At 40.0% G+C, this 24,926-nt stretch overlaps 1 protein-coding gene across 1 annotated transcript; it reads right to left on the reverse strand.

Moving 5' to 3' along the window:
- Positions 1-15,356: 15,356 nt before the first annotated feature.
- LOC128436469 (uncharacterized) lies at positions 15,357-23,926 on the reverse strand. The gene is made up of 3 exons (XM_053418196.1): positions 23,732-23,926; positions 20,019-21,155; positions 15,357-16,532 (listed from the first exon to the last, which is right to left on the reverse strand). The coding sequence occupies exons 1-2, from the start codon at positions 23,924-23,926 to the stop codon at positions 20,076-20,078; spliced, it is 1,275 nt and encodes a 424-aa protein (XP_053274171.1). The 3' UTR covers positions 15,357-16,532; positions 20,019-20,075.
- Between the last annotated feature and the right edge of the window lie 1,000 nt (positions 23,927-24,926).

Below are 24,926 nucleotides of genomic sequence, written 5' to 3' on the forward strand. Positions count from 1 at the left end.
GTTAAAATCTTAAATTTTTCATCACAGACGTGCCGAAAATGCGCAAAAGCACTGGAAACGGTGAGATAAGCCTATTTTTGCAACTTTGGTTAAAATCTTCAATTTTTCATCACAGATGTGCCCAAGATGCCCAAAAGCGCTGGAAACGGTGAGATAAGCCTATTTTTGCAACTTTGGTTAAAATCTTAAATTTTTCATCACAGATGTGCCCAAGATGCCCAAAAGCGCTGGAAACGGGGAGATAAGCCTATTTTTGCAACTTTGGTTAAAATCTTCAATTTTTCATCACAGATGTGCCCAAGATGCGCAAAAGCGCTGGAAACGGTGAGATAAGCCTATTTTTGCAACTTTGGTTAAAATCTTAAATTTTTCATCACAGATGTGCCCAAGATGCCCAAAAGCGCTGGAAACGGGGAGATAAGCCTATTTTTGCAACTTTGGTTAAAATCTTCATTTTTTCATCACAGATATGCCCAAGGTGCACAAAAGTGCTGGAAACGGTGAGATAAGCCTAATTTTGCAACAATGTTTAAGGTTTGGAGGTTTCATAGACTAAAGTTGAAAATCAGTGGTTTGACTGCCATAATGAAATAGGGTCACTAATCAACGTGTTTTCTCAAAAGGCCTTCAGTCAAATTCCTTGATACTTAAAATGCATACAGTGGATTATAATAATGAAAAAGGATAATTTGAAATCTTGGTTTCAACTCTAAAGGAACTCTTTAAAAAAAAGATTTTAAGTTTTGGAAACCCCAATGAAAAAGTAGCAACTGCACGGTTTCTACTGTCAGATTGGCTCTAAGTGCCAAAAAGTGCTGGAAACGGGGAGATAAGCCTATTTTTGCAACAATGGTTAAAATCTTCAATTTTTCATCACAGATGTGCCCAAGATGCGCAAAAGCGCTGGAAACGGTGAGATAAGCCTATTTTTGCAACTTTGGTTAAAATCTTTAATTTTTCATCACAGATGTGCCCAAGATGCCCAAAAGCGCTGGAAACGGTGAGATAAGCCTATTTTTGCAACTTTGGTTAAAATCTTCATTTTTTCATCACAGATATGCCCAAGGTGAACAAAAGTGCTGGAAACGGTGAGATAAGCCTAATTTTGCAACAATGTTTAAGGTTTGGAGGTTTCATAGACTAAAGTTGAAAATCAGTGGTTTGACTGCCATAATGAAATAGGGTCACTAATCAACGTGTTTTCTCAAAAGGCCTTCAGTCAAATTCCTTGATACTTAAAATGCATACAGTGGATTATAATAATGAAAAAGGATAATTTGAAATCTTGGTTTCAACTCTAAAGGAACTCTTTAAAAAAAAGATTTTAAGTTTTGGAAACCCCAATGAAAAAGTAGCAACTGCACGGTTTCTACTGTCAGATTGGCTCTAAGTGCCAAAAAGTGCTGGAAACGGGGAGATAAGCCTATTTTTGCAACAATGGTTAAAATCTTCAATTTTTCATCACAGATGTGCCAAAGATGCACAAAAGCGATGGAAACGGTGAGATAAGCCTATTTTGCAACTTTGGTTAAAATCTTCAATTTTTCATCACAGATGTGCCCAAGATGCGCAAAAGCGCTGGAAACGGTGAGATAAGCCTATTTTTGCAACTTTGGTTAAAATCTTCAATTTTTCATCACAGATGTGCCCAAGATGCGCAAAAGCGCTGGAAACGGTGAGATAAGCCTATTTTTGCATCTTTGGTTAAAATCTTCAATTTTTCATCACAGATGTGCCCAAGATGCGCAAAAGCGCTGGAAACGGTGAGATAAGCCTATTTTTGCAACTTTGGTTAAAATCTTAAATTTTTCATCACAGATGTGCCCAAGGTGCGCAAAAGTGCTGGAAACGGTGAGATAAGCCTAATTTTGCAACAATGTTTAAGGTTTGGAGGTTTCATAGACTAAAGATGAAAATCAGTGGTTTGACTGCCATAATGAAATAGGGTCACTAATCAACGTGTTTTCTCAAAAGGCCTTCAGTCAAATTCCTTGATACTTAAAATGCATACAGTGGATTATAATAATGGAAAAGGATAATTTGAAATCTTGGTTTCAACTCTAAAGGAACTCTTTAAAAAAAAGATTTTAAGATTTGAAACCCCAATGAAAAAGTAGCAACTGCACGGTTTCTACTGTCAGATTGGCTGTAAGTGCCAAAAAGTGCTGGAAACGGGGAGATAAGCCTATTTTTGCAACAATGGTTAAAATCTTCAATTTTTCATCACAGATGTGCCAAAGACGCACAAAAGCGCTGGAAACGGTGAGATAAGCCTATTTTTGCAACTTTGGTTAAAATCTTCTATTTTTCATCACAGATGTGCCCAAGATGAACAAAAGCGCTGGAAACGGTGAGATAAGCCTATTTTTGCAACTTTGGTTAAATTCTTAAATTTTTCATCACAGATGTGCCCAAGATGCCCAAAAGCGCTGGAAACGGTGAGATAAGCCTATTTTTGCAACTTTGGTTAAAATCTTAAATTTTTCATCACAGATGTGCCCAAGATGCCCAAAAGCGCTGGAAACGGTGAGATAAGCCTATTTTTGCAACTTTGGTTAAAATCTTCATTTTTTCATCACAGATATGCCCATGGTGCACAAAAGTGCTGGAAACGGTGAGATAAGCCTAATTTTGCAACAATGTTTAAGGTTTGGAGGTTTCATAGACTAAAGTTGAAAATCAGTGGTTTGACTGCCATAATGAAATAGGGTCACTAATCAACGTGTTTTCTCAAAAGGCCTTCAGTCAAATTCCTTGATACTTAAAATGCATACAGTGGATTATAATAATGAAAAAGGATAATTTGAAATTTCTTGGTTTCAACTCTAAAGGAACTCTTTAAAAAAAAGATTTTAAGTTTTGGAAACCCCAATGAAAAAGTAGCAACTGCACGGTTTCTACTGTCAGATTGGCTCTAAGTGCCAAAAAGTGCTGGAAACGGGGAGATAAGCCTATTTTTGCAACAATGGTTAAAATCTTCAATTTTTCATCACAGATGTGTCCAAGATGCACAAAAGCGCTGGAAACGGTGAGATAAGCCTATTTTTGCAACTTTGGTTAAAATCTTCAATTTTTCATCACAGATGTGCGAGAGATGCACAAAAGCGCTGGAAACGGTGAGATAAGCCTATTTTTGCAACTTTGGTTAAAATCTTCAATTTTTCATCACAGATGTGCCCAAGATGCGCAAAAGCTCTGGAAACGGTGAGATAAGCCTATTTTTGCAACTTTGGTTAAAATCTTAAATTTTTCATAACAGTTGTGCCCAAGATGCGCAAAAGCGCTGGAAACGGTGAGATAAGCCTATTTTTGCAACTTTGGTTAAAATCTTAAATTTTTCATCACAGATGTGCCCAAGATGCCCAAAAGCGCTGGAAACGGTGAGATAAGCCTATTTTTGCAACTTTGGTTAAAATCTTCAATTTTTCATCACAGATGTGCCCAAGATGCGCAAAAGCGCTGGAAACGGTGAGATAAGCCTATTTTTGCAACTTTGGTTAAAATCTTAAATTTTTCATCACAGATGTGCCCAAGGTGCGCAAAAGTGCTGGAAACGGTGAGATAAGCCTAATTTTGCAACAATGTTTAAGGTTTGGAGGTTTCATAGACTAAAGTTGAAAATCAGTGGTTTGACTGCCATAATGAAATAGGGTCACTAATCAACGTGTTTTCTCAAAAGGCCTTCAGTCAAATTCCTTGATACTTAAAATGCATACAGTGGATTATAATAATGAAAAAGGATAATTTGAAATCTTGGTTTCAACTCTAAAGGAACTCTTTAAAAAAAAGATTTTAAGTTTTGGAAACCCCAATGAAAAAGTAGCAACTGCACGGTTTCTACTGTCAGATTGGCTCTAAGTGCCAAAAAGTGCTGGAAACGGGGAGATAAGCCTATTTTTGCAACTTTGGTTAAAATCTTCAATTTTTCATCACAGATGTGCCCAAGATGCCCAAAAGCGCTGGAAACGGTGAGATAAGCCTATTTTTGCAACTTTGGTTAAAATCTTCATTTTTTCATCACAGATATGCCCAAGGTGCACAAAAGTGCTGGAAATGGTGAGATAAGCCTAATTTTGCAACTTTGGTTAAAATCTTCAATTTTTCATCACAGATGTGCCCAAGATGCCCAAAAGCGCTGGAAACGGTGAGATAAGCCTATTTTTGCAACTTTGGTTAAAATCTTCATTTTTTCATCACAGATATGCCCAAGGTGCACAAAAGTGCTGGAAACGGTGAGATAAGCCTAATTTTGCAACAATGTTTAAGGTTTGGAGGTTTCATAGACTAAAGTTGAAAATCAGTGGTCTGACTGCCATAATGAAATAGGGTCACTAATCAACGTGTTTTCTCAAAAGGCCTTCAGTCAAATTCCTTGATACTTAAAATGCATACAGTGGATTATAATAATGAAAAAGGATAATTTGAAATCTTGGTTTCAACTCTAAAGGAACTCTTTAAAAAAAAGATTTTAAGTTTTGGAAACCCCAATGAAAAAGTAGCAACTGCACGGTTTCTACTGTCAGATTGGCTCTAAGTGCCAAAAAGTGCTGGAAACGGGGAGATAAGCCTATTTTTGCAACAATGGTTAAAATCTTCAATTTTTCATCACAGATGTGCCCAAGATGCGCAAAAGCGCTGGAAACGGTGAGATAAGCCTATTTTTGCAACTTTGGTTAAAATCTTTAATTTTTCATCACAGATGTGCCCAAGATGCCCAAAAGCGCTGGAAACGGTGAGATAAGCCTATTTTTGCAACTTTGGTTAAAATCTTCATTTTTTCATCACAGATATGCCCAAGGTGAACAAAAGTGCTGGAAACGGTGAGATAAGCCTAATTTTGCAACAATGTTTAAGGTTTGGAGGTTTCATAGACTAAAGTTGAAAATCAGTGGTTTGACTGCCATAATGAAATAGGGTCACTAATCAACGTGTTTTCTCAAAAGGCCTTCAGTCAAATTCCTTGATACTTAAAATGCATACAGTGGATTATAATAATGAAAAAGGATAATTTGAAATCTTGGTTTCAACTCTAAAGGAACTCTTTAAAAAAAAGATTTTAAGTTTTGGAAACCCCAATGAAAAAGTAGCAACTGCACGGTTTCTACTGTCAGATTGGCTCTAAGTGCCAAAAAGTGCTGGAAACGGGGAGATAAGCCTATTTTTGCAACAATGGTTAAAATCTTCAATTTTCATCACAGATGTGCCCAAGATGCACAAAAGCGCTGGAAACGGTGAGATAAGCCTATTTTTGCAACTTTGGTTAAAATCTTAAATTTTTCATCACAGACGTGCCGAAAATGCGCAAAAGCACTGGAAACGGTGAGATAAGCCTATTTTTGCAACTTTGGTTAAAATCTTCAATTTTTCATCACAGATGTGCCCAAGATGCCCAAAAGCGCTGGAAACGGTGAGATAAGCCTATTTTTGCAACTTTGGTTAAAATCTTAAATTTTTCATCACAGATGTGCCCAAGATGCCCAAAAGCGCTGGAAACGGGGAGATAAGCCTATTTTTGCAACTTTGGTTAAAATCTTCAATTTTTCATCACAGATGTGCCCAAGATGCGCAAAAGCGCTGGAAACGGTGAGATAAGCCTATTTTTGCAACTTTGGTTAAAATCTTAAATTTTTCATCACAGATGTGCCCAAGATGCCCAAAAGCGCTGGAAACGGGGAGATAAGCCTATTTTTGCAACTTTGGTTAAAATCTTCATTTTTTCATCACAGATATGCCCAAGGTGCACAAAAGTGCTGGAAACGGTGAGATAAGCCTAATTTTGCAACAATGTTTAAGGTTTGGAGGTTTCATAGACTAAAGTTGAAAATCAGTGGTTTGACTGCCATAATGAAATAGGGTCACTAATCAACGTGTTTTCTCAAAAGGCCTTCAGTCAAATTCCTTGATACTTAAAATGCATACAGTGGATTATAATAATGAAAAAGGATAATTTGAAATCTTGGTTTCAACTCTAAAGGAACTCTTTAAAAAAAAGATTTTAAGTTTTGGAAACCCCAATGAAAAAGTAGCAACTGCACGGTTTCTACTGTCAGATTGGCTCTAAGTGCCAAAAAGTGCTGGAAACGGGGAGATAAGCCTATTTTTGCAACAATGGTTAAAATCTTCAATTTTTCATCACAGATGTGCCCAAGATGCGCAAAAGCGCTGGAAACGGTGAGATAAGCCTATTTTTGCAACTTTGGTTAAAATCTTTAATTTTTCATCACAGATGTGCCCAAGATGCCCAAAAGCGCTGGAAACGGTGAGATAAGCCTATTTTTGCAACTTTGGTTAAAATCTTCATTTTTTCATCACAGATATGCCCAAGGTGAACAAAAGTGCTGGAAACGGTGAGATAAGCCTAATTTTGCAACAATGTTTAAGGTTTGGAGGTTTCATAGACTAAAGTTGAAAATCAGTGGTTTGACTGCCATAATGAAATAGGGTCACTAATCAACGTGTTTTCTCAAAAGGCCTTCAGTCAAATTCCTTGATACTTAAAATGCATACAGTGGATTATAATAATGAAAAAGGATAATTTGAAATCTTGGTTTCAACTCTAAAGGAACTCTTTAAAAAAAAGATTTTAAGTTTTGGAAACCCCAATGAAAAAGTAGCAACTGCACGGTTTCTACTGTCAGATTGGCTCTAAGTGCCAAAAAGTGCTGGAAACGGGGAGATAAGCCTATTTTTGCAACAATGGTTAAAATCTTCAATTTTTCATCACAGATGTGCCAAAGATGCACAAAAGCGATGGAAACGGTGAGATAAGCCTATTTTGCAACTTTGGTTAAAATCTTCAATTTTTCATCACAGATGTGCCCAAGATGCGCAAAAGCGCTGGAAACGGTGAGATAAGCCTATTTTTGCAACTTTGGTTAAAATCTTCAATTTTTCATCACAGATATGCCCAAGGTGCACAAAAGTGCTGGAAACGGTGAGATAAGCCTAATTTTGCAACAATGTTTAAGGTTTGGAGGTTTCATAGACTAAAGTTGAAAATCAGTGGTTTGACTGCCATAATGAAATAGGGTCACTAATCAACGTGTTTTCTCAAAAGGCCTTCAGTCAAATTCCTTGATACTTAAAATGCATACAGTGGATTATAATAATGAAAAAGGATAATTTGAAATCTTGGTTTCAACTCTAAAGGAACTCTTTAAAAAAAAGATTTTAAGTTTTGGAAACCCCAATGAAAAAGTAGCAACTGCACGGTTTCTACTGTCAGATTGGCTCTAAGTGCCAAAAAGTGCTGGAAACGGGGAGATAAGCCTATTTTTGCAACAATGGTTAAAATCTTCAATTTTCATCACAGATGTGCCCAAGATGCACAAAAGCGCTGGAAACGGTGAGATAAGCCTATTTTTGCAACTTTGGTTAAAATCTTAAATTTTTCATCACAGACGTGCCGAAAATGCGCAAAAGCACTGGAAACGGTGAGATAAGCCTATTTTTGCAACTTTGGTTAAAATCTTCAATTTTTCATCACAGATGTGCCCAAGATGCCCAAAAGCGCTGGAAACGGTGAGATAAGCCTATTTTTGCAACTTTGGTTAAAATCTTAAATTTTTCATCACAGATGTGCCCAAGATGCCCAAAAGCGCTGGAAACGGGGAGATAAGCCTATTTTTGCAACTTTGGTTAAAATCTTCAATTTTTCATCACAGATGTGCCCAAGATGCGCAAAAGCGCTGGAAACGGTGAGATAAGCCTATTTTTGCAACTTTGGTTAAAATCTTAAATTTTTCATCACAGATGTGCCCAAGATGCCCAAAAGCGCTGGAAACGGGGAGATAAGCCTATTTTTGCAACTTTGGTTAAAATCTTCATTTTTTCATCACAGATATGCCCAAGGTGCACAAAAGTGCTGGAAACGGTGAGATAAGCCTAATTTTGCAACAATGTTTAAGGTTTGGAGGTTTCATAGACTAAAGTTGAAAATCAGTGGTTTGACTGCCATAATGAAATAGGGTCACTAATCAACGTGTTTTCTCAAAAGGCCTTCAGTCAAATTCCTTGATACTTAAAATGCATACAGTGGATTATAATAATGAAAAAGGATAATTTGAAATCTTGGTTTCAACTCTAAAGGAACTCTTTAAAAAAAAGATTTTAAGTTTTGGAAACCCCAATGAAAAAGTAGCAACTGCACGGTTTCTACTGTCAGATTGGCTCTAAGTGCCAAAAAGTGCTGGAAACGGGGAGATAAGCCTATTTTTGCAACAATGGTTAAAATCTTCAATTTTTCATCACAGATGTGCCCAAGATGCGCAAAAGCGCTGGAAACGGTGAGATAAGCCTATTTTTGCAACTTTGGTTAAAATCTTTAATTTTTCATCACAGATGTGCCCAAGATGCCCAAAAGCGCTGGAAACGGTGAGATAAGCCTATTTTTGCAACTTTGGTTAAAATCTTCATTTTTTCATCACAGATATGCCCAAGGTGAACAAAAGTGCTGGAAACGGTGAGATAAGCCTAATTTTGCAACAATGTTTAAGGTTTGGAGGTTTCATAGACTAAAGTTGAAAATCAGTGGTTTGACTGCCATAATGAAATAGGGTCACTAATCAACGTGTTTTCTCAAAAGGCCTTCAGTCAAATTCCTTGATACTTAAAATGCATACAGTGGATTATAATAATGAAAAAGGATAATTTGAAATCTTGGTTTCAACTCTAAAGGAACTCTTTAAAAAAAAGATTTTAAGTTTTGGAAACCCCAATGAAAAAGTAGCAACTGCACGGTTTCTACTGTCAGATTGGCTCTAAGTGCCAAAAAGTGCTGGAAACGGGGAGATAAGCCTATTTTTGCAACTTTGGTTAAAATCTTCAATTTTTCATCACAGATGTGCCCAAGATGCGCAAAAGCGCTGGAAAAGGTGAGATAAGCCTATTTTTGCAACTTTGGTTAAAATCTTAAATTTTTCATCACAGATGTGCACAAGATGCCCAAAAGCGCTGGAAACGGTGAGATAAGCCTATTTTTGCAACTTTGGTTAAAATCTTCATTTTTTCATCACAGATATGCCCAAGGTGCACAAAAGTGCATGAAACGGTGAGATAAGCCTAATTTTGCAACAATGTTTAAGGTTTGGAGGTTTCATAGACTAAAGTTGAAAATCAGTGGTTTGACTGCCATAATGAAATAGGGTCACTAATCAACGTGTTTTCGCAAAAGGCCTTCAGTCAAATTCCTTGATACTTAAAATGCATACAGTGGATTATAATAATGAAAAAGGATAATTTGAAATCTTGGTTTCAACTCTAAAGGAACTCTTTAAAAAAAAGATTTTAAGTTTTGGAAACCCCAATGAAAAAGTAGCAACTGCACGGTTTCTACTGTCAGATTGGCTCTAAGTGCCAAAAAGTGCTGGAAACGGGGAGATAAGCCTATTTTTGCAACTTTGGTTAAAATCTTAAATTTTTCATCACAGATGTGCCCAAGATGCCCAAAAGCGCTGGAAACGGTGAGATAAGCCTATTTTTGCAACTTTGGTTGAAATCTTCAATTTTTCATCACAGATGTGCCCAAGATGCCCAAAAGCGCTGGAAACGGTGAGATAAGCCTATTTTTGCAACTTTGGTTAAAATCTTCATTTTTTCATCACAGATATGCCCAAGGTGCACAAAAGTGCTGGAAACGGTGAGATAAGCCTAATTTTGCAACAATGTTTAAGGTTTGGAGGTTTCATAGACTAAAGTTGAAAATCAGTGGTTTGACTGCCATAATGAAATAGGGTCACTAATCAACGTGTTTTCTCAAAAGGCCTTCAGTCAAATTCCTTGATACTTAAAATGCATACAGTGGATTATAATAATGAAAAAGGATAATTTGAAATCTTGGTTTCAACTCTAAAGGAACTCTTTAAAAAAAAGATTTTAAGTTTTGGAAACCCCAATGAAAAAGTAGCAACTGCACGGTTTCTACTGTCAGATTGGCTCTAAGTGCCAAAAAGTGCTGGAAACGGGGAGATAAGCCTATTTTTGCAACAATGGTTAAAATCTTCAATTTTTCATCACAGATGTGCCCAAGATGCCCAAAAGCGCTGGAAACGGTGAGATAAGCCTATTTTTGCAACTTTGGTTAAAATCTTCATTTTTTCATCACAGATATGCCCAAGGTGAACAAAAGTGCTGGAAACGGTGAGATAAGCCTAATTTTGCAACAATGTTTAAGGTTTGGAGGTTTCATAGACTAAAGTTGAAAATCAGTGGTTTGACTGCCATAATGAAATAGGGTCACTAATCAACGTGTTTTCTCAAAAGGCCTTCAGTCAAATTCCTTGATACTTAAAATGCATACAGTGGATTATAATAATGAAAAAGGATAATTTGAAATCTTGGTTTCAACTCTAAAGGAACTCTTTAAAAAAAAGATTTTAAGTTTTGGAAACCCCAATGAAAAAGTAGCAACTGCACGGTTTCTACTGTCAGATTGGCTCTAAGTGCCAAAAAGTGCTGGAAACGGGGAGATAAGCCTATTTTTGCAACAATGGTTAAAATCTTCAATTTTTCATCACAGATGTGCCAAAGATGCACAAAAGCGATGGAAACGGTGAGATAAGCCTATTTTGCAACTTTGGTTAAAATCTTCAATTTTTCATCACAGATGTGCCCAAGATGCGCAAAAGCGCTGGAAACGGTGAGATAAGCCTATTTTTGCAACTTTGGTTAAAATCTTCAATTTTTCATCACAGATGTGCCCAAGATGCGCAAAAGCGCTGGAAACGGTGAGATAAGCCTATTTTTGCATCTTTGGTTAAAATCTTAAATTTTTCATCACAGATGTGCCCAAGATGCCCAAAAGCGCTGGAAACGGTGAGATAAGCCTATTTTTGCAACTTTGGTTAAAATCTTCATTTTTTCATCACAGATATGCCCAAGGTGCACAAAAGTGCATGAAACGGTGAGATAAGCCTAATTTTGCAACAATGTTTAAGGTTTGGAGGTTTCATAGACTAAAGTTGAAAATCAGTGGTTTGACTGCCATAATGAAATAGGGTCACTAATCAACGTGTTTTCGCAAAAGGCCTTCAGTCAAATTCCTTGATACTTAAAATGCATACAGTGGATTATAATAATGAAAAAGGATAATTTGAAATCTTGGTTTCAACTCTAAAGGAACTCTTTAAAAAAAAGATTTTAAGTTTTGGAAACCCCAATGAAAAAGTAGCAACTGCACGGTTTCTACTGTCAGATTGGCTCTAAGTGCCAAAAAGTGCTGGAAACGGGGAGATAAGCCTATTTTTGCAACTTTGGTTAAAATCTTAAATTTTTCATCACAGATGTGCCCAAGATGCCCAAAAGCGCTGGAAACGGTGAGATAAGCCTATTTTTGCAACTTTGGTTGAAATCTTCAATTTTTCATCACAGATGTGCCCAAGATGCCCAAAAGCGCTGGAAACGGTGAGATAAGCCTATTTTTGCAACTTTGGTTAAAATCTTCATTTTTTCATCACAGATATGCCCAAGGTGCACAAAAGTGCTGGAAACGGTGAGATAAGCCTAATTTTGCAACAATGTTTAAGGTTTGGAGGTTTCATAGACTAAAGTTGAAAATCAGTGGTTTGACTGCCATAATGAAATAGGGTCACTAATCAACGTGTTTTCTCAAAAGGCCTTCAGTCAAATTCCTTGATACTTAAAATGCATACAGTGGATTATAATAATGAAAAAGGATAATTTGAAATCTTGGTTTCAACTCTAAAGGAACTCTTTAAAAAAAAGATTTTAAGTTTTGGAAACCCCAATGAAAAAGTAGCAACTGCACGGTTTCTACTGTCAGATTGGCTCTAAGTGCCAAAAAGTGCTGGAAACGGGGAGATAAGCCTATTTTTGCAACAATGGTTAAAATCTTCAATTTTTCATCACAGATGTGCCCAAGATGCCCAAAAGCGCTGGAAACGGTGAGATAAGCCTATTTTTGCAACTTTGGTTAAAATCTTCATTTTTTCATCACAGATATGCCCAAGGTGAACAAAAGTGCTGGAAACGGTGAGATAAGCCTAATTTTGCAACAATGTTTAAGGTTTGGAGGTTTCATAGACTAAAGTTGAAAATCAGTGGTTTGACTGCCATAATGAAATAGGGTCACTAATCAACGTGTTTTCTCAAAAGGCCTTCAGTCAAATTCCTTGATACTTAAAATGCATACAGTGGATTATAATAATGAAAAAGGATAATTTGAAATCTTGGTTTCAACTCTAAAGGAACTCTTTAAAAAAAAGATTTTAAGTTTTGGAAACCCCAATGAAAAAGTAGCAACTGCACGGTTTCTACTGTCAGATTGGCTCTAAGTGCCAAAAAGTGCTGGAAACGGGGAGATAAGCCTATTTTTGCAACAATGGTTAAAATCTTCAATTTTTCATCACAGATGTGCCAAAGATGCACAAAAGCGATGGAAACGGTGAGATAAGCCTATTTTGCAACTTTGGTTAAAATCTTCAATTTTTCATCACAGATGTGCCCAAGATGCCCAAAAGCGCTGGAAACGGTGAGATAAGCCTATTTTTGCAACTTTGGTTAAAATCTTCATTTTTTCATCACAGATATGCCCAAGGTGCACAAAAGTGCTGGAAACGGTGAGATAAGCCTAATTTTGCAACAATGTTTAAGGTTTGGAGGTTTCATAGACTAAAGTTGAAAATCAGTGGTTTGACTGCCATAATGAAATAGGGTCACTAATCAACGTGTTTTCTCAAAAGGCCTTCAGTCAAATTCCTTGATACTTAAAATGCATACAGTGGATTATAATAATGAAAAAGGATAATTTGAAATCTTGGTTTCAACTCTAAAGGAACTCTTTAAAAAAAAGATTTTAAGTTTTGGAAACCCCAATGAAAAAGTAGCAACTGCACGGTTTCTACTGTCAGATTGGCTCTAAGTGCCAAAAAGTGCTGGAAACGGGGAGATAAGCCTATTTTTGCAACAATGGTTAAAATCTTCAATTTTCATCACAGATGTGCCCAAGATGCACAAAAGCGCTGGAAACGGTGAGATAAGCCTATTTTTGCAACTTTGGTTAAAATCTTAAATTTTTCATCACAGACGTGCCGAAAATGCGCAAAAGCACTGGAAACGGTGAGATAAGCCTATTTTTGCAACTTTGGTTAAAATCTTCAATTTTTCATCACAGATGTGCCCAAGATGCGCAAAAGCGCTGGAAACGGTGAGATAAGCCTATTTTTGCAACTTTGGTTAAAATCTTAAATTTTTCATCACAGATGTGCCCAAGATGCCCAAAAGCGCTGGAAACGGTGAGATAAGCCTATTTTTGCAACTTTGGTTAAAATCTTAAATTTTTCATCACAGATGTGCCCAAGATGCCCAAAAGCGCTGGAAACGGGGAGATAAGCCTATTTTTGCAACTTTGGTTAAAATCTTAAATTTTTCATCACAGATATGCCCAAGGTGCACAAAAGTGCTGGAAATGGTGAGATAAGCCTAATTTTGCAACAATGTTTAAGGTTTGGAGGTTTCATAGACTAAAGTTGAAAATCAGTGGTTTGACTGCCATAATGAAATAGGGTCACTAATCAACGTGTTTTCTCAAAAGGCCTTCAGTCAAATTCCTTGATACTTAAAATGCATACAGTGGATTATAATAATGAAAAAGGATAATTTGAAATCTTGGTTTCAACTCTAAAGGAACTCTTTAAAAAAAAGATTTTAAGTTTTGGAAACCCCAATGAAAAAGTAGCAACTGCAAGGTTTCTACTGTCAGATTGGCTCTAAGTGCCAAAAAGTGCTGGAAACGGGGAGATAAGCCTATTTTTGCAACTTTGGTTAAAATCTTAAATTTTTCATCACAGATGTGCCCAAGATGCCCAAAAGCGCTGGAAACGGTGAGATAAGACTATTTTTGCAACTTTGGTTGAAATCTTCAATTTTTCATCACAGATGTGCCCAAGATGCCCAAAAGCGCTGGAAACGGTGAGATAAGCCTATTTTTGCAACTTTGGTTAAAATCTTCATTTTTTCATCACAGATATGCCCAAGGTGCACAAAAGTGCTGGAAACGGTGAGATAAGCCTAATTTTGCAACAATGTTTAAGGTTTGGAGGTTTCATAGACTAAAGTTGAAAATCAGTGGTTTGACTGCCATAATGAAATAGGGTCACTAATCAACGTGTTTTCTCAAAAGGCCTTCAGTCAAATTCCTTGATACTTAAAATGCATACAGTGGATTATAATAATGAAAAAGGATAATTTGAAATCTTGGTTTCAACTCTAAAGGAACTCTTTAAAAAAAAGATTTTAAGTTTTGGAAACCCCAATGAAAAAGTAGCAACTGCACGGTTTCTACTGTCAGATTGGCTCTAAGTGCCAAAAAGTGCTGGAAACGGGGAGATAAGCCTATTTTTGCAACTTTGGTTAAAATCTTAAATTTTTCATCACAGATGTGCCCAAGATGCCCAAAAGCGCTGGAAACGGTGAGATAAGCCTATTTTTGCAACTTTGGTTAAAATCTTCAATTTTTCATCACAGATGTGCCCAAGATGCCCAAAAGCGCTGGAAACGGTGAGATAAGCCTATTTTTGCAACTATGGTTAAAATCTTAAATTTGTCATCACAGATGTGCCCAAGATGCGCAAAAGCGCTGGAAACGGTGAGATAAGCCTATTTTTGCAACTATGGTTAAAATCTTAAATTTTTCATCACAGATGTGCCCAAGATGCCCAAAAGCGCTGGAAACGGTGAGATAAGCCTATTTTTGCAACTTTGGTTAAAGTCTTCATTTTTTCATCACAGATATGCCCAAGGTGCACAAAAGTGCTGGAAACGGTGAGATAAGCCTAATTTTGCAACAATGTTTAAGGTTTGGAGGTTTCATAGACTAAAGTTGAAAATCAGTGGTTTGACTGCCATAATGAAATAGGGTCACTAATCAACGTGTTTTCTCAAAAGGCCTTCAGTCAAATTCCTTGATACTTAAAATGCATACAGTGGATTATAATAATTGTCGTGGGAATTTTGTATGTAATTACCTGGTGAGGAAATAAACCATCAGACTCAGTGATCAATTCAATGATCTCGAAGTATTTAATTAATGGTCAACAAACAATTTACAGAGAATAGATTTGAACACAGATAGAGTTACTGAGCAAACACTTGGCCAAGCGGGACAGAATCTCCAACACCACTGCAGGTATCAAGATTCTGACAACGGGTGACAGGAGATGTGCCAGCTTTATGCACAGCTCAAGGGTTCACGTCATCCTTCGATATCATGTAGGCAGGACGTGTCCAGTGGTCAGACTTTGTAAGCCAAGGGGTAGATGCCCCCCTATCTCCTGAGTGTATAGACATTCAGCAAAACATCAAATAGTCACAAGGGCATTTAGGCTTAAGGTAACTAACATTTCCTGATATCAGGCAGATGCAAACATTAAGTGGAATTTATATAATGATGTTTCATCAGGTCAATCCAACTGAACTTTGAGCATAGCTGTCAGCACAGGAGGATCTGTTACATTTCCGGGATCACAGTTAGATTCAATAATTTCCATGACATTTCCTCCCTTTTTGTCATTTAAGACAAATAATAACACTAACAACTACTAACTAAGCAAGCAGATCGTATTAAACAATCAAGGTTTAAACTCGGAGCACGACATCGGTGATGTTAATTCATAACGATTTAAAACAACACTTCATTAGCTCGTCATCATGGGAACCGTTCATACATTTGCAACATAAGGAACACATGCAATTTTGCTGATATAACAAATTTCTGCAGTTTTTATGCAATCTTCAAGCTCATCATCATCTTCATCGTCGTATGGAGCAATCCAAGGTGGTATAGGATATAGATCTGGAAAGTCTGTGCTCTTAATGGACACAAAAGTGGTTATTACCTTCCTAATGCAAACTTTGAAGACCGTTACAATCAGAATTATGATAATCACTATTAGTATCATGCTTCCTATTATCCAAACTAGTCCCTTGAGAAAAGGAGCTCCCCAAAAACCGGTTATTGATTTCATTCCTCCAAAAGGATTCCAGCCATGGTCTTCGTGCAGCTCCTTAACCCCTCGTTCAGTATCTGCTACAACATCGTGTACTGCAGAGGAAGCATTGCGAATTGCACCACCTCCCCTTTGTCTCCAACATAGTTGGGCGTAGTCTGCGTGGATGAGTCAGCATGCGACGGGGGAGTGTAACATCCCTCACTGCTGGCTGCAAACTGTTGAGATAAGGCAGGCCATCCCATAACGCTCCAGTCTGCTTCTGTAAAGGGTACCCTGTCGGTGTGTAGGAGCTTGGCACGCTACTGTTGGAGGAAGGCGCTATTTCACCCTTACCCCTCAGTTAGCTCCCTCCTGTGGACCCGGAATCTGTTTGCAGTGGCTGGCGTGGATCCAAGGTACTCTCTCAGCCACCTTCACTGCGGTCTCTGTTGTCAGGAGGATCTGGAAAGGGCCTATGTAGCGTCTTTGCTTCCAGTGCTTCCGTCTGTGATCTTTTATGAGCACCCAGTCCCCTGGTCTCAACCGATGCTGAATGGCAGTAGCTGGAGTTGGAAGTGCTACTTTTACCTGTGCGTGAAGAGTGGAGAGTGAAGCTGAAAGGTTAGCACAATATTCCAACATACTATCCTCAAAGTTGCCGGTTGTCAAGGCTGATTTCACTGGACCCATACCAGTGCATGGAGGTCTTCCGAAAACAATCTCAAAAGGACTGAGACCATGTTTATTTCTAATTCGCATGGGCATGTGGAAAAGCACTAGCCTTCACCCAGGATAACCCGGTGTCTTCACAGCATTTAGTTAGCTTGGCTTTTATGGTGCCATTCTCTCGTTCGACTGCACCCGCTGATTGGGGATGATAAGAACAATGATGTTTCATGTCAAAGCCTAAGTATTGTGATATTTCTTCAAGGGCTTTGTTCGTGAAACCAGGGCCATTGTCACTACTGATAAGTCTGGGTAATCCCCAGCGTGGAATGATTTCCCTCAGGAGAATCTTTGCCACTGTTCCTGCATCCTGCTTACAAGTAGGGAACACTTCAACCCATTTGCTGAACATGCACACTATTACCAGGCAGTATTTCTTTCCTTCTGACGGAGTTAATTCAATAAAATCCATCATTAGATGCTCAAAAGGTCTATCAGAAGGGGGGTGCCCTTGTTTTGGCACTGTTATTGCCCCCGAAGCATTATTTGCTGCACAAATAACACATCTTTTACAGAAATCTGCCGCAAATGTTGAAAATCCTTTAGTATACCAATTTGCACTGATAGCGGCCCACATCCCTCCTTTGCCCACGTGGTCTCTTGAGTGAGATAGCTTAGCATAGACCTGGAAAAGAGCACGTGGCAAGCAAGGCTTACTGTCAGGGCCTATCCAGACACCGCCTTGGAAAGTGGCACCGGAGCGTGCCCAAAGGGAGCGCTCGCGGGCGTCGGTGAGAGACTGGAGTGTGGATAGATCAGCACATGGGTCGAGGTCAACCGGTGTCGAAAGCAGGTGGGTGAGGGGGAAGAATGGACCTGATGACGCTGCCATTTTCGCTGCTGCATCTGCAGCTGCATTTCCAAATCAGGCCTTGGGGTGCACGTTTGTTGCAGGACTTCGACACAGTTGTGGGGTTCCCCATCATCTGCAGTAGGGAGAAGTGTTGCTGGGTTAAGGACATTACAACGTTTAACGGTGACATTGGGCATTTCTAATAATGTTGTGTGGTATCTCAGCCATCTCTGAGCAGAGAGATGCGAAGTCTTCTGGGCATGCAAGATATGAGAAACAGCATGTGGAACCATAAGAATTATGTCAGAATAGCCCACAATGTCACGTGATGCTAACACAGCTTTTTCAGCTGCAGCCACTGCTCGCAAACAGTGGGGCAGACCGGAGGAAACAGGGTCAAGTTTTGAGGAGAAATAGGCGACAGGCCTAAGTTTTCCTCCATGTGGTTGACATAAAACTGAAGTCATGTAGCCATCTCTCTGGTCTACAAACTGAGTGAACGGCAAGTCAGGTCTTGGCAGGCCCAAAGTCGGGGCCTGGGTTAAAGAAGTCTTCAAGTCATCAAAAGCTTTGTCTGCTTCCGGAGTCCAAGTCAGTCTGTCATGTGCACTTAGATGTTTACCATGGACCATGGAAGAGAGGGGTACCTTTCTTTCTGCATAATTTGGGATCCACTGCCTGCAGTATGATGTCATTCCTAGGAAACTCATCATCTGCCTCTTTGTAATAGGCTTTGGTACTGATTGGATTGCTGCAACGTGCTTTGGAGAGAGAGACTTACTCCCTCCTGTGATCACATGTCCTAAATAAGTAACTTGTTTTTTTACAAATTGAAGTTTTTGTTGGCTGACCTTGTGGCCATTATCTGCTAGGTGTTTGAGTAGTACTACTGTATCAATTTCGCACGCCTCTTCTGAGGGGCTGCAGACCAATAGATCGTCGACATACTGCTCAAGTGCAGATCCCCTGGGGAGATGTAAGCTTTTCAAATTGTCACTGAGCGCTCTGTGAAATACACCTGGGCTTTCATGGTATCCAATAGGGCATCTTGTCCACGTGTACCCACGCCCTTTGAAGGAGAAGCCAAACCAGTACTGACTGTCAGGATGTACTGGAACAGAGAAAAATGCATTAGCCAGATCAGCAACCGAAAAATGGGTGGTGTCTGGTGGAATGAGTGACAAGATCGTATGTGGGTTAGAGACTTCTGGTGCTCGCTGATAAACAGCAGCATTCACAGCTTTTAAATCCTGTACGAACCTCCACTCAGTGGGTTGGCCTTCTTCTCTGATTTTTTTAACTGGAAAAATGGGCGTGCGTACAGGTGAATCATTGCAGGGTACAATTATGCCTGCTTTTAACAGCGCTTCAAATACTGGTGTTATTCCATCGATGGCTTCTTGCTTAAGCGGATATTGTTTGAGGCACGGCCTATATTCAGATTTAGGATGCACTACCAAGGGTGTCGCCCCCGTTATAAGCCCAACATCATATTTATGAGCGGCCCACAATGAAGGCGGCACCTGAGCCAGCACAGAGATCTGGCCCGCTCCTGTGAGTGGGAACAAATCTGTGTGCTGTGCATGCTCCTCTACGAGCTCCATTGACCTTTGAACCAACACGTTGCTTGTTACTGTGGTCCTATGTACATTACCCCCAGCGCTATATTCTTTTGTGGGATCCCCCGCAACCGGTTCGAAATCCAGAAGGCCGAGGCAATGCTGCAGCCACGGGCCCAGGTCCTGCCACTGCCGGTGTAATGGCTTAGCCAATGATACGTGAGGGGTAGAGCCAAGAAACAGATTTTTCTGAGAGGAGGAGAGAAGTACAGACACAGCAGCAGCCTCCTCCGACCAATACACATGCTTTAGAATCAATTTTTCTGATTCTTTCTGCTTATCATACCAAACTTCCTCGTACCTTCTATCTGGCCCTACACTTACAGGAGATGTGCAATGTAATAAATCAGTTGACATGAAATCTGTAGTGTGTAAGACATGAGCTCGTGTGAAATCAGTGAGATGTTGGGCTGTGGACGTGACATCACTGTTGATGAAAATCCATTCATATGCATATAACAGTGCACTGGGACTGTATTTAAACATTTGAAAACCTGGGACTTCAGTTCTTTTCAATACCTTGATACCCTCTGGTGTTGAGCTCAGCGTAATGCCAAAGTGACACATCAAATCTCTCCCCAGCAAATTCACAGGACAGTTTTGTGAAACTAGGAAGGAGTGTTTTATCATCTGATCATCCAATTCACATTTCAGTGGAACTGAGCAGCTCTCTGAAACAGGGACACCGCTTGATCCCATTGTGAAAACTGTTTTACCACTTTCTTTTGGAGGTTGGGACAAAGCATCTTTTCTTAAAACTGAGCTCGTAGCACCAGAGTCTATCAAGAAAGTCACAGGATGATTAGAAATCATCAGAGTTAATTGTGGAAATTTCTTATATCCTTCAGTGTTAGTATACATCGTGAATTGTAAAATAGGTGTTTTAATGGGTATTGTAGCTAGAGATTGTGTTTGAGTGGGTGTAGAGTGCATTACCCGTGTCTCTGAGGAGGGGTTGTCCATCTCTGGGATCCGGCCCTCCCCGCTCTCCCCTCAGTCAGACTTTGAGAAGATTGGTCCCTGTCCCTGTTGCCTCGGACATTCTGCTTGCCAGTGCCCCCGCCTTCCGCAGTGGAAACACACATCTGGATCATGGCTGGCGTGGGTCGAGTTGAATCTGCCACCACCACGATTTCTACCGCGACCTCTGCCTCTTCTGGGTTGGCCTTGGAAGGGTCCTGGGGACATGTTTGCACATACGTTGATCATGGACAATTGTGCGTCTTCCAACTTTCTTTGTCTGCCTTGTTTTCTTTGCTCATCTGTGCTGAGCAGCTCATCCTCAGCGTGTTCAGCATGCTGCAGGATTTCAGCGAGCGGGCATGTTTTCCAAGTTACACAGAATTTCTTTATCGTCTGTGCTAGTTCAGGCTTCATTCTGCTCAGGAAATGTTCTTTAAGATGAACTTCATAAGGCTCCAAAGGTTGTCTTCCCATTAGGTCGGGTCTGATGAGGCCACTGTGTGTGTGTGTGTCGAAAGCTGACGTCAGGCGTGCCAGGAATGAACTGCATGACTCTGATGGCTTCTGTGTCATGCTGGTAATGTTTGACAGGTTCATTCTCAGGGGGAATTTCTCCCTCACTATAACAACAAGGGCCTCAATAGCATTTCTAAAATCAGCGTTATCTCTGTGTCCAAAGTCTGGGTTCTCCAAACGAGCAGTCATTCTCCCAGCGTTAAACACATTCTGGATGCTGTGATAGTCATTTGTGAGCGTTTTGTTCATTAGGCGTCGTATCTCAAACATTGTTGGTCGAAATTCTCTGACAAACTGCAGCAGATCATTTTCCCACTTATTGAGATTGTCTTTGGGGTTGCAGATGTAATTCATTGCTTCTGCCACGTCGGCCTCTGACCAGGGTCGGAACACCAGAATTGGCCCTTCGGCTCCTGCCACTTCCACCATGGGCATGGTTGGTATAGCTGCAGGACTTTTCCTCTCGTCTCGGATTTCAGATAACCTCTGCTGGGCTTGCTGGCGGGTCACAACAGGCGTGTAGGGACCTTTCTGCTGAGTGACGTATGGTGGGGGAGCAGGGGGGGTGGAGTCCAGATCAGGATTCCTCAAAGACTCAGAAAGACAGTGTTGTGCAATAGTAGGGGGACTCGACGTTGGCTAATTATCAATAATCATGGAATATGATTATTGAAACAATAAAGATTATTTATTAAACAAAATAATTAGATTATTAATTGAAGATGATCAGTAATCAAATAACAATAAAACCATTAATGAGTAAATAAGGAAGTTCAACAATTAGGAATTATTAAATCACTAATTTGAGAATGATAAAGTTTATTGATTAAGAATAATTAAATAATTAATGTAAACTTTAAGAATAATCAATCAATGAATAACAACTACTAATGAAAAACAAGTAATTATCAATTTAGAAAGTACAAGCTATCAATTAATAATGATAAGGTTATCAACCAAGAATAATGAAATAATTAGTCACAACAATAAAATCGTCAATTTAAGAATGCTACTATCTATATAAATACTCGAGAAGGGGCACCACCCTGGTTACAGGGACCAACGAGTCAGTCTATAAGTATCAGTCTCATCTGATAAAGTTAAATTAATAATCTCAATAGTTAATATTAGGGATTATATAATAAACGATGAAGGGTTTGAGTTCAAGCACTGGCTATCGTTATCCAACTGTGTTCACATAAACATGTACCAATAATCACAAGATTCAAATACTTTAAGTATAAAAGGGGTTTATTAAAAAGATATAAAAGTCAAAGTTGTTCCAAATGATTCTTCATTTAACACAATCTGCTATATCCAATACAGTCGCAGCACATTTAGCACAATTGATCACACTGCAATCCTTCTGATAGGGCTGTGTGTGTGTTCGTGTGTGTGTGTGTGAGTGGGGGGAAGTGTATGTGTGTGTGATAGAGAGAGGAAAAAGGGGGGTCGATGGCTCACGAAGTTTAAGAGGGCCGGCTTAACCCTGGGGGTTTGACTACAAAATTGGTGATGTAATATACACCAGGACTACAACTCAAAATGGCGGAGTCGCCTAAGGAATTTAGAGTCCGAATGGAGGGCGGGCCTCGATGTGTATTGCAATCAATGGTCGAAGGACCACGTAACTTAGAGTCAACATGGTCAAAGATGGCCGACTTAAACACACGTGGGACAAAGGTCGAGGGAGGACAAAGGGATTCTTTGTCTTAGCTTAGCTTAGCTTTAGCGCCGAATGGCGTCGAGGTGCGTTCAGGCCCTCCCTGATATCAGAATGACTATATGTAATGCGACTATGTGTGTGTGCGTGGGCGAGGATGTGTATGTCGGCGGATGTGAGAGAATACAATAGAGAGAAAGAGAGAAACATATAGTAACACAGATCGGAGATGATCTTAAAAACGCCGTCAGAGGCGATCACACAGTGAGGCCGGCAATCCAGCTACCTAAGAGGTGTCTTTTAACAGATGCACGTCTTCTGTGAGATTGGCCTGACGGAAACACGAATCAAACAGGAAGCGCCGGATCGTCACCGCGCGCTTTTCACAATAAGATCGACACGGCGGTCTTTCTATAAAAGTACAATCATATAAAAACACGCTAAGTATTAAACTAGACTCTGCCCAGACAAATGTCTCTTACTTCGTGTTGCTTCGCGGGGTTTCGTGCACGACCGGAGTAGCGCGAATCCCGGAAGGAGGAAGTGGATGATGTCCTGGCCTCGGGCCGCTGATCGCGGAGCTGCTGGGGGTGACGGCGAGATTGCGCTGGGCCGAATCGGAGAGGATTCTTCTCGTTCTCCTTGGCAAGGTCTTTGCCCGTCTCGGAGAGAATGCTTCTCGTTCTCCTTGGCAAGGTCTTTGCCCGTCTGCAGGAAGGAACAACCGTCGCCGGATTGTCCGTGGATGGCGGGGAAAGTGTCTCTGTTCTCGGCCAGCGAGTGAGGGGGAGCTTCTGCCGCGCGCTATTCAGATTAAAAGCTTTAAGTAAAAATAGGAAAGAATAAGCTTACGATGTACTAAAAAAGGATAAGTTAAGCTTAAACTGGATTAGAAAAAGTAGCTTTAAACTAAAAGTGAAACTACGAAAAGATAAGTTTAAAATAAACTTATGAAAAATCAAACAGCTGTTAAGTTTGTTTCCTTTGTGTCCTGTGGATCACTGAGAACTAAACTGGAGATGCTAGCTCTAATGTGAGTGGAACTGGAAAGAACTACTTTTGGTGTGTTTGCCCTTAAATAGCACCTTAGAGGTGACTCCCGCCTTCTAGCAGGACTAAGGGTCTTAGGCCAATAGGAAGGTCAGAGTTCAAAATCTGAGGCGCGGCTAGAGACACAGCAGGGGTCATTGACAGTTTCAACTGTAGCCTGCTCCCCCCCCGTACTTTAGGCTGGAGTGGAATATTCCACCAGTCCTCATTTTATGGTTCTCTGTGGCTGTAGGTCCCAACAACAGGGATAAAGTGTTTGAGAATTAGTAGGTTGCGTACGTTTTTCTGTTTTAACAGGTTCTGTAATTTTCAGTGCATTAAATGCTCTTGATTTCTGACTTTCCCTTTTCTCTGCCTCACGTTTCCACATGTTAAATGCCTGCCAGTCTGCTTTAAAAATCATATTCTTTTTCTGTCTCCATTTGGGGAGAGCTGCGTGCTGGAATGAACTACTCACCTCCAACCTTTTCAGCTGTGTCTTAAGTTGATTCAGCTGGTTCTCACTCAGGCTTCCTTTAGCAGGAAACCCCAATTTGGTCCATACCTGTATCTGATCTAAACTGCCAGGATATTGTTCTGACATGAGTTTACACAGTGGTGACAAGTCCCCCGCGGCTGCATTTGTCGCTCCTTTACTGTGACAGTTGCCCATCTCTAGCTATCTGTTTACTTGTATTAACCAAAGAGTACAATAGCACGCACAATGACTGCCACAATCATCCGATGCGCACAGACTCTGATAATACTACAGCATAACTATGACACGTCTGTCAATCAACCCAGGATTGTCCTCTGTGTTATCTGTCCTCGTGCGACACTACTCAAATAGTGCTGCATGCAACAGTCCCAGACAACATGACAAAAAATGTTCCTGTTTGTGAGGTATTTCTTACAAATTAGATCTTTACCATAAATCTGTCTGTGCCAAAATCAACTCAAGTTTCCTCACCGTTTGTTTTTCGCAATGCAGTTCTTGGGGCCGGATCGGTAATCTGGGCTCCGCTGGACGACAGCTTCTCACCCTCGGGGAGGAATCTCTTTTAAATTGTGGCCTTCCGTCCGTCCGCTGGAGCCCATACTACACGTCCAGCCCCACGTTGGGCGCCATTTTGTCGTGGGAATTTTGTATGTAATTACCTGGTGAGGAAATAAACCATCAGACTCAGTGATCAATTCAATGATCTCGAAGTATTTAATTAATGGTCAACAAACAATTTACAGAGAATAGATTTGAACACAGACAGAGTTACTGAGCAAACACTTGGCCAAGCGGGACAGAATCTCCAACACCACTGCAGGTATCAAGATTCTGACAACGGGTGACAGGAGATGTGCCAGCTTTATGCACAGCTCAAGGGTTCACGTCATCCTTCGATATCATGTAGGCAGGACGTGTCCAGTGGTCAGACTTTGTAAGCCAAGGGGTAGATGCCCCCCTATCTCCTGAGTGTATAGACATTCAGCAAAACATCAAATAGTCACAAGGGCATTTAGGCTCAAGGTAACTAACATTTCCTGATATCAGGCAGATGCAAACATTAAGTGGAATTTATATAATGATTTTTCATCAGGTCAATCCAACTGAACTTTGAGCATAGCTGTCAGCACAGGAGGATCTGTTACATTTCCGGGATCACAGTTAGATTCAATAA

This window comes from Pleuronectes platessa, unplaced genomic scaffold (assembly GCF_947347685.1).
Source record: "Pleuronectes platessa unplaced genomic scaffold, fPlePla1.1 scaffold_79, whole genome shotgun sequence".
Classification (NCBI taxonomy): Eukaryota; Metazoa; Chordata; class Actinopteri; order Pleuronectiformes; family Pleuronectidae; genus Pleuronectes; species Pleuronectes platessa.